Genomic DNA, 10,230 nt, shown 5'->3' with positions numbered 1-10,230 from the left:
ACTTTTGGACCACACACACACACACCCACCTCTTATCTCTCTTATCTCCCGTACTCTCTCATCTCTCTCAGACTTTCTCTCTTTCCCTTATGTACGGATAAGTAACAAAGCTCACACTCAAGCACGGATCGACGTTCTAAAGGTGAGATTCTTGTTCCTTGCAAGCCCCTGAGTACATCTATACTGTTCTTAAGACTTAAAACCGAGAAAAATCCGAGAAACTCTAACCCCAATTTTGTGCATTGTTCATGCACACATAAAACCTTGTGTTTCAGGGAATTTGAAGTTTATAGGAAGCTTAAGGAGGTCCTCACGAGTCTCGGGGTACTTCGTTGGAAGGATTTGGACGTTGGAGGGCTGAGATCGACGTATATCTAGGTAAGCCGAACTATCGAGCTTTCTCGGGGAAAACCTAGTAGATTTTAAGCCTTGAAACTTGTATAACGTGATTCTACATGTTATTAGCTTCATTTTGGTACCAATTTCATGAAAAATGGTGAAGAAACGAAGGAGAATAATGGTTTTAAAGTTTTACCCAGAAACCGGCGACTCACCGGAGAAGAAGGGAGAATATTCCGTCAGTTTTGACGGAATATGCTAACGCCGTCAGTTAGGGTTAACGTTTACCGTTGGGTTTTAACGGAATATTTCGGGGAATATTCCTAACGGCAATTAGAGAATCCATCAGGATTCCCTGCACGTGGCTGTGCGTCTTGCTGTGCACTCGCGGCGCGTGGGTGGATGAAAAATTATTCTAAAAATTTGGGGATGATCCTAAGGTTATGTAGGTCACTGTGGTATATTCATATACCCAATTTGAGCTATGTATGAGAAGTTATTAGTTAGTTTTGTCTATGTGCTCTAAAATAATGTTTTTATAGTTAGTTCGCATATAGGTGAGACTTATCCCGATGACAAGCGTATCCAAGGGCGACTCGGGGGCTACGACCCTTCGACTTACCAGTGAGTGGGCTTTTGGTTTTCAGTATATATTATGTACTTGATATTTTCCTAGAAATATGTGTTTAAATGATAGTATGCTATAAATGCCATGCATATAAGTTTATAATTCATATATGAATTGGTATGTGATGTGTTATATATATAATTGTAGTGCTGTGGACGCTTAGGTAAGCTCAGGTAAGTTATGTTTGGTTATGTGAATCATCGATGATGTGATATGTGATTGAATTATGTTGAGCTCATAAGACTGCACTTAGGATGATTGTGATTTAGCCAGAGTTATGGCACTTGCCTATTTATTATGTCACATTCCGCACCATATGCTCATATTGGATCCAATTTAGGTGCATAGTCTTGTTGTACATACCTTATTTATGGTTCCGACTCGTAAGTGACTAACGATTTATCGCCTATCTATTATGTGAGAGTAGTATTGAGCATGATTATATTACACCCATTATTGTCCTACAAACCTTTTTATTTGGTTCCGACTCTTGTGCAGTATGTTGCCATATAGGTCATTGTAGTGACTCCAGCTAGAGTGACTTTTGAGTTATGAATTTAGCCGTACAGACTACCACAGGAGTTCCGGCTAACATGTTATATTTCTATGAAATTATTCTTACCTGAATTGCTTACTTTATTATATCTTGACATGTCATACATATGAATATGATTATGTGAAGTATGGATTAAGTTGATATATTTCATATCTGATTATGTATATGCTTATATTCTGATTCCGGGATAAATTATAGATGTTTTACAGCGAAGGGTTAAATATGTTGATAAATGAAATGATTTTGTAAAACATTTGTTTTTACCCACTCATGTTTTCTGTTTTGCGTCCCTCCAGGTTTTAGGTAAGTTTGCAGTTGCTGAGTGCGAGAACTTCGGCGGTTCTGACACATCTAAATAATTGTAGGACATCTTATGGTACTGTATAACTAGTACTTGTCCTACTGGACTGCACCTAGATTTTCAATGCTCTGATTATGAGTGTTTACTTCTGTATATTACTCCTAACACTTCATGTTTAGTAGTGCACTCTAGTAGTTTGGTTTTAAATTATTCATATATTTCTTATCAGTATTGCTTCCGCATTGTGCACATGGCTACATCACTCTCACGTGACGGCCATCATGCCTTGATCTAGGTCGGCGTGTGTCCAAAATAACATATTAATTTTTAAATTTTTAAATTTTTTAAGGTAGGTGAAATTATAAAGTGAGGTTTATTTTTTTAATTTTTCTTAACATTGATAATTTTACACTAAGAAAATGAGGAATTCGTCTAAATCACACAATGAGCAACATAATTTAGTATCGATTTCACGATGCACGAGAGTCGAACCAACCTTTTAAAACGAAGAGGTTCAAATTCGCCTAAAAATAAGACAACGGGTTGGTTTAGCTCTCTAAACCTCAAAAACCTCTCTTATCGGTTGAACATTGTTTTTCGTGGAACAAATACCTGAGAAGGTGGATTGATTGAGCAGGGAAAAGGATGAGCAGGGCTTGCACTCTCTTCCAATTGTGGCAGACCCCTAACAGATTACCACTCACACTCTCCAAAATTTCAAAAGGTTTTTTCTCTCTCTCTCTCTCTCTCTCTCTCTCTCTCTCTCAAAAGGTTTTCTTTATTGGCTATGGAATCCATGCTTGCTTCTTGATTACTGCCATTAATTAGTTATTTCCTGAAACTCTTTTTTTTTGCCATTACTGTTTTCTGAAATGATTTGAATCCTAATGCAGGTCCGCACTTGATACCGAGTGCCAGAAATTATCCGGTTCTGTGCTTCTGCAAGGAAATACAAACTAGCACATACGAAGTTGTCAAGGGAAGCTATGTACCGTCGGCCGTTGTAGAACGGGAAAGCAAGCAGAAGGTATTTTTCCTTGGTATCTGTATTTGTTTGGTCTCATGGAATGGGCACATTTAACCGCACATAAGGATAAATTACTAGCGAGTGAAGCAAAGCAAGAAATGATATGAAATTATAAATTGGTCCGGAAAAGGGAAAAGAATAAGGAAGCGAAGGTTTAACCTTGTGTAATTATTACTTTCTAGTTTCATGGAAATAGTATAATTTCAAGAGCATTGAGTTAGTAATTGGTTTGCTCTTGTGTTCTTATTACAAACTATATGTCTTTGACATTATATATGAATACCTTCCCTCATTACTTCTACTACTACCATTTTCTTATTGGACGATAAGAGTACGAGAGGTTGGAGAGATCCTATGAATAAGTATCAGGGTATAGTGCAAATTAACACGAAATTCAGGATTTAAGCATAAATGATTGCTGCAAAAAGGGTATGACCTTCTGGAGCAGTCAACGAGGGAGTTGGGTTTTGTTGATCAATGACCACCATGAATAACGTCTTTGAAGTTTGGGATTTAGAAATTTCTGACTGCTGTTATTGGGTGTGCATCTCATACGATAGGTTGCAGGAATAGCTTCAAGGACGAGTTCTTTTGAGTAAATAATCGATCTTGTTGACAACTTGAGCAAGTTTGAGATCTTAATGCTGTATGTTAGTGGATTGTTGTCAATTTGTTTACTTGGTATTCTAGTGTGACAGAACAGGAAGGGCATTGTTCTCTCAAGTTTAAATAAGTTTCACGCTTACATCAAATTTTATTTTATTTTTGTGATGAATACCTTCTTGCATCTTTTACCACTCATTTCTTTTGGGACAAAAATATTGGAGGAAGTAATGATGGTACCATGGTTCCCAATATTGTAATTTTAGGAAAAATCACCCGAAAATCTTGAAGATGTTGGTGCATTCCAAAAGCTACCCATGGTGATGCCATCTGTTGACATTCTGTATTCGGCACTAAGGAAGGCTAAGAGCATTACACCAACAAAGGGTATTTGTAATGAGAATTTATATTATATCTATTTTAACAAAAATACATTAGATTGGAATTGCAGGGAACTTGGTTTGTAGGTCCGCTACTGCTAGTCTGCTGCCCATGATTTTGATATCTTATTTTCAGGTATTGCCAATATTGCAAAGCGAGAAAGAAATAGAGGTGCAAAGCAACTTGATGCATTGATGAAAGTTTGTTCTTAACTTAAGTTTAACATTTTATTATATTTTCTTTTGTACTGTTTTTATATGAAAGACTGTTCAATGATGACTGACTAGCTTTTTGTTTTCTTCTGCAGGAACTGGCAATTCCATTGAGAACTTATTCGGAGAATTTTCCAAATAAAAAGTGTCTTCACCCTTATGAACGATCTCTTATTGAATTAACTCTTGGGGATGGAAATTATGAACAGGTACATACGGAGCAAATCATGGCCAATTTTCAATGCAGAATAAATCAAGGATGTTATTGCTGTAAAAAGTTATTTGGAATAACTTCTTGATATTCTCATAATCATGTGGAAAACATGCTCTCTCTCCTTGTCTTTGTGAATGATTTTAATGTATACCTTTCAAACTAGTTTTCCGATTGTATCTCCATGAGGACTGAATTATACTATTTTGTGACACTAAGAGAATGCAGACAGGTATTAGACTCTCATCAACTGGTCGGTCTTCAACTTTTTTATTTGATAATTACAGGTGTTGGGAAAGGTGGATGCTTTGAGGAAGAAGGTTGTGTCTATTGGAAAGGAACATGCATCTCTTTGTGCTAAGGTGGATACAATTCCCAATTCAAGCTTTCAGTGTGGAAATTTATGACCTTTGACTGAATTCCTTCACATTGTCCATCATGATTGCATATGATGCACTTATAGTTGGCATCTTATGCTTCTTTCTTTCAATTCTCAGACACCTCCTTAATTTTTATGTTTATGCTCCATTGTATATAGCATTGAAACGTTAGTTAAAATTTAAGTGGTATGTTATGGTGTGTTACATTATTCTTCCATGCCTGTTTCATATTGGCTTCCATTTGTTAACTACTTAGCATTCTTGAAATTTCTCACCTACTTGTCCTTTATTAGCCTTATGAGGATTACCTGCATCTTCTCTTACCAGAAACACAAGCAATGCATTCTGTAACTACTGTATGGATTTTACTCTACCATCCCTAGTCCATTTTTAATCTCTTATCACCGTTGGAATTTCACATATGCAAAATGCTCGGGATCCTAGCCAAGATTAAAACATAAGAAAAAAAATAAAAAATTTGGAAGTAATTAATTAATTCTAGAAGACAATATTTAACAAAGGCTTGTATATTTTGTGGCAGTCAACAACGAAGAAGGAAGCAGAGGCAAGACTAACTGAGGTCATTTCTATTCTTTACCCAAAAAAGAAAAACTCCATTTCAGCTGTGCAGATAGATATTTACTCTGTTACCACTATCTCTCCAGGGTATAAAGAAAGTTGAAGAGACATTTAATCGTGAAGGAAAACATGTTGATGATTTGCTACACATAGCCAAGGTACTTTGCTTTCTGAACTTGGTTCTATAGTGGTTCTTGTTTTGGGTTTTTCATTTTTCATTTGAACTTAAGGAAGGCATGACATGTATAGTGTATTATGATAGTTAATTAACTATTTAATTGTTTCAATACACATCATATCTATGTTTTTGATATTTTATAGATATGGCGTCTGAGAATCTGATCTTGCACCACAAGATTTTCAATATTCTATAAAAATTTATGTCAGGAAAAATTTGTATCATTCAGTTTCCTTTAATTTAATGCTCTGTAGAAGAAAAAAGTATATGTAGCATATCATTTTTATCACTAAATTCTGTACCAATTTTAGTTGTCTAATTTTTGTTTTTTTGGCAAACAACAGGGGTGAAACACCCCAAAAGAAACTACACAACATCAGAATTACAAATGTTCCGAGGCCTAGAAACCCCAAATAAGTCATCCATCAGCACAGAACTAATCCACATAGGAGGGTCATTAATCCATCAAATGCCCAAATCAAGGTTATAACTCCAGTTCGCCAGACTTGTCTAAATTTCCCTACGTCTAAGAAAAAAGAAGGAAAAGAAATCATACTACCTGGTTGCATCATACATTCAATTATAATTAAAAACGTTTTCTCTGTGGATCCATGCCTTGTTTAGGAATGCATTTTAGAACCTTTATTGGGTTGATTTATGCAACTCTGGTTTGTTTAGTCATGGTGCTTTTTTCCCCCTTTTGAAAGCCTGTCTGTTTTAACCATTTATACTTGCAGACTCTGCGAGCAATGCCAGTAGTTGATCTGGAAGCACCAACACTTTGTCTTGTTGGAGCTCCTAATGTTGGGAAGTCATCTTTGGTTCGTATACTCTCCACTGGGAAGCCTGAGGTATCCACAATTTCCATGGCAAATATGTTCTTTTTGCAGAAAAATAGCCAATAAAGGTGTTAATGAGACAAGTTGAATGAATGGTGGCTAGATTGGTCAATTGTATGATTTAATTTGCTTCAGCAATTAGGAACCTTGAATATTGCTATTGGAGTTGGTATTTTTTTTTTTATATTTCCAGAAGGATATTTCGAATGGGTCTCCATTGGTGGTGTGTTGAAACCCATTAATAATCAAAATGAATGAATGGAAATCCGAAAAAAGAGAAATGCAAAGGAATACCAAAAGTGGAGTGGCCGAGAGAAAATTATCAAAATGATTTCTTTCTTAATAAAACTTTTGGTGATCATCTGTAGGATTCAAGCTGGTTGCATTATATTATATATTATTATTCAGTGTCCCTAGAGGGGAAAAGTTTTTTCCCATTGATACTTCACTTCTATAAGTACGTATGATCTTTATCATCAAAGAAATTTGCATAATATGTTTAAGACTTTTGACGTGGTAGTAGTAACTAGAATGGAGACTCATGATTTAAATCCTTTTACCTTTCTTTTCGGAGAGGATTAGAAGTTAATCGTGTTGAAGGAAAATGTGTTTCAGAGAGCAGGGGTTTTCTTATTTGGTGTTCTGTGTACAATGTTATTCTACATTCCTTTAGTTTAATATCTTTTGGTTCGGGGTATACTAGGGTGAGGTTGGGTTTGGTATTTGGGATGTTGACTTAGTACCATGGAAGTTGTACTGTGAATCTAGAGTCTGTTGAGCAGCTCCTGTATGCATCGAATGATATTTGTGGCTGGCCCAATTGAGCATCTGTTTCTGTACGAAGTATGAAAATCTTATTTTTCAATTATTATTACTATCAAATTTCATTGTCTTTATCTCACCTTTTTCTTTCCTTTACTTTTAGGTCTGCAACTACCCGTTCACAACAAGAGGAATACTAATGGGTCATATTATATCAAACCATCAAACTTTTCAGGTTGGACAATTTCTCTAATATTTAGAATGATATATATTCTTGATTTTCAGTCTTAATTTATATCTAGAAGTTGACTACAGGTGACAGACACTCCTGGCCTGCTGAAGAGATGTGATGGTAAGTGACTGCCATTTGCTAGTTGTAGGTATCTTATAGTGTGGTTATGTTTAATTGTTGCACTCATTGATCCAATATGCAAAATGTCGATGTTAAATGCCAAAATTTAATATAGTTGGTTGACACACTGGCCCCTTCTGAAAACACAAGCAATTATGGTACATTGCTGAATGAACTGTTATGACGTATTTATGACCATTGCTGACTCGTTTGAGTAAATGGAACTTGGTTTAGAGTCTGATCAAATATATCAGGTCCGACAGGATTTTGGTTCAAATATGACTAGTAACTTTGAGGATAATTCCAACAGAGCATAGGGAAACCAATTTCTTTCTTTTTACTCTGCGTGCATATAATTTTCAAGTCATTACAACACTCCAAATTTATGCAATCAGTTAATTCATTGTCTCTCAAAGTTAACCCTATCTGGGGAACTTGACTTGAGTTTGTTCAGAACTGTCTCATTTCAGTTTTGTATAAGTTAATTTGTATATGAAAAACGTAGGAACTTGTGCTTCAAATGCAAATCCTTTCTGGACCATATATATGCAATAATATGATTTGACAACACATGATCAAAGAATAATAAGTTTTCTTCGCCTCTAATGGTTGGCATACAAGTTTTGTTTTCCACTGGATAGGCTTTTGGACAATATCAAAAGTTGGAAACTGGTAATACATACTAGTATATTTGACACTGCATCGGAGGAAAGGTATACTACTGGAAATTCTTGTCACTGTTATCCTACTCCGGTTAAAGCACCACTTGGGTGTAGTGTGTGTGTGTGTGTGTGTGTGTGTATGCTATTGGAAATTCTTGTCCTGTGTATGCCTTGGTTTCCTTTACATTGAGGTTCGTTTTCGGTATAATGACATAGGTTATTTGGGTTCGGTAAGAAGAAAATGTTTCTTCACCACTCATTGGTACATTTTTTTCAGTTACATGACTGATTGTGGTCAAGATATGTTATGATAAGTTTTTTATTTTCAGCTTGTCTCTGGTTGTGGTTGGTGCTTATATTTTTTGTTGCTCGATTGGTTGTCATTGCATTTCCTTTTTTTTTCTTGAATCTTTCAGAGGACAGAAATAATTTGGAAAAATTGACACTTGCTGTCCTCTCACATTTACCGACCGCAATTCTCTATGTCCATGACCTCTCTGGGGAATGCGGGACCTCACCTTCTGACCAGGTATTGCGTGGTTTTACGTACGACTACTGGATTCATTACAAGACGTGAAACATAGTTTTAATGGCATTAAATTGAATTAACTAAAATGGAAGGGATTAATCTCACAACAGATTGAGCGATGTTTGAGAAATAAGTATAGTTACTTTTTTATGGTAATTCACCTCTGTAGAAATAATTCCCCCTTCACTGTTGTGCTTTTGTTCTTCCTTTGCAGTATATTAAATTCATGGTTTTCTATGACGACCATGCAGTTTGTCATATACAAAGAAATAAGGGAGAGGTTTGGTGAACATTTGTGGCTTGATGTTGTGTCGAAATGTGATCTGTTGCAAAAGTCTCCTGTGCTATTTGCCACTGATAATGGTGATGATTCTGATCTTAAGCTGGAAAGGTACCGGAAATTGGGTCCCGATGGAGCTATTTATGTGTCAGTGACGAATGAAGTAGGGCTCACTGAGGTAATCTTTATATCATACGTTCACTCTCCAAATATAGCGTGGAGCGTTCAAGCCTTGAGCTCGGTTGTTTTTGAACTTTCCAAAAAGGGATAAAGAAGTTTTATACCCGGCCTTTTGAAACTTAAATTGGCCATCTCTTGTATTATGCGATTATGTGCTCTGCTTCGTTATGAACTTCTTGCTCGGTGTTTGTAGTTTCATACCAATTAAATAGGAAACAGAAGTATTTTCTTGTCAACTAACAATTCGCACTTGGATGTTTGCGCTGCAGTTGAAGATTAGAGTGCATGAGATGCTAGATTCACGGATGACAAGGATCCAAGTTCAAGAAAGCAACCAAGAAAAGCTTGAAGTTGTTACTTGAGAGCAAATTCTGAAGTTGAAAAATATCGGTGGTTGCTTCTCGTGGAGTGACAATTCGTTTACGAATGTGATCCATCCCCAAGAAAGAGAAGCCAATTGTCAGTATTCTGCTTCCGAACAAGCGGAAGTCTGAAGACCTGCAGCATCCAAGGCAAGTGCTTGTATATACACACACACTGCTGACTTTTCGGATTGTTTGGTCCACTTGTGATCGTGATGATCTATTTAGGCAGCCAAGATGATTCGGAGAAGCTGAGTTAAATTCCTCGAATACGTATGTTAGAAGGGAGTACTGAAACATTACACATTTTCTTGGACAGTAACTAAGAACATGTTAGTTGGACGACGCTATTGCACTAAAAAATTTTCTCAATCGCAGTAATGGATGCATACTTTGCCAAAGCCTCTTGCAACGCTTAATGCATATTAGAATTTCTCTTGTTCACGCCTTGTCTCTTCAAACTTGACGATAAATTTGACGATACAATTGGGAATCAATTTCATTTGCGACCAAGACAGCAAACAACAACAACAACAACAACAAAGCCTTTTCCCACTAAGTGGGGTCGGCTATATGAATCCTAGAACGCCATTGCGCTCGGTTTTGTGTCATGTCCTCCGTTAGATCCAAGTACTCTAAGTCTTTTCTTAGAGTCTCTTCCAAAGTTGTCCTAGGTCTTCCTCTACCCCTTCGGCCCTGAACCTCTGTCCCGTAGTCACATCTTCGAACCGGAGCGTCAGTCGGCCTTCTTTGCACATGTTCAAAATCACCGGAGCCGATTTTCTCTCATCTTTCCTACAATTTCGGCTACTCCTACTTTACCTCGGATATCCTCATTCCCAATCTTATCCTTTCTCGTGTGCCCACAC

The 10,230-nt window shown here is 36.7% G+C and overlaps 1 protein-coding gene across 2 annotated transcripts; it reads left to right on the top strand.

The window, feature by feature from the left end:
* The first annotated feature begins 2,355 nt into the window (after positions 1–2,355).
* On the top strand, positions 2,356–9,762 carry LOC126585824 (nucleolar GTP-binding protein 1-like). 2 transcript variants are annotated; one of them, XM_050250376.1, is made up of 14 exons: positions 2,356–2,548; positions 2,718–2,851; positions 3,721–3,841; positions 3,971–4,035; positions 4,143–4,256; positions 4,546–4,620; positions 5,180–5,218; positions 5,304–5,375; positions 6,133–6,246; positions 7,160–7,231; positions 7,312–7,348; positions 8,427–8,539; positions 8,791–8,997; positions 9,269–9,762. In XM_050250376.1, exons 1-14 carry the CDS (start codon positions 2,470–2,472, stop codon positions 9,359–9,361), a joined length of 1,335 nt encoding a protein of 444 aa, XP_050106333.1. In that variant the 5' UTR covers positions 2,356–2,469; the 3' UTR covers positions 9,362–9,762. The 2 variants fall into 2 exon arrangements, with proteins under 2 accessions (XP_050106333.1, XP_050106342.1); XM_050250385.1 differs by lacking the exon at positions 9,269–9,762 and having other exon boundaries at positions 8,754–8,964.
* The last annotated feature ends 468 nt before the right edge of the window (positions 9,763–10,230 follow it).

This window comes from Malus sylvestris, chromosome 2, assembly GCF_916048215.2.
Source record: "Malus sylvestris chromosome 2, drMalSylv7.2, whole genome shotgun sequence".
NCBI lineage: Eukaryota > Viridiplantae > Streptophyta > Magnoliopsida > Rosales > Rosaceae > Malus > Malus sylvestris.
Note: the sequence above shows the minus strand (reverse complement) of the source record. Positions and strands in the feature narration are given on the sequence as shown.

Coding starts and splice junctions, on each gene's coding strand:
- LOC126585824 (XM_050250376.1), top strand. CDS start 2,470: ATGAGCAGGGCTTGCACTCTCTTCCAATTGTGGCAGACCCCTAACAGA. Junction 5,219..5,303: donor CAGAGGCAAGACTAACTGAG/GTCATTTCTATT, acceptor CTATCTCTCCAG/GGTATAAAGAAAGTTGAAGA. Junction 6,247..7,159: donor TCTCCACTGGGAAGCCTGAG/GTATCCACAATT, acceptor CTTTACTTTTAG/GTCTGCAACTACCCGTTCAC.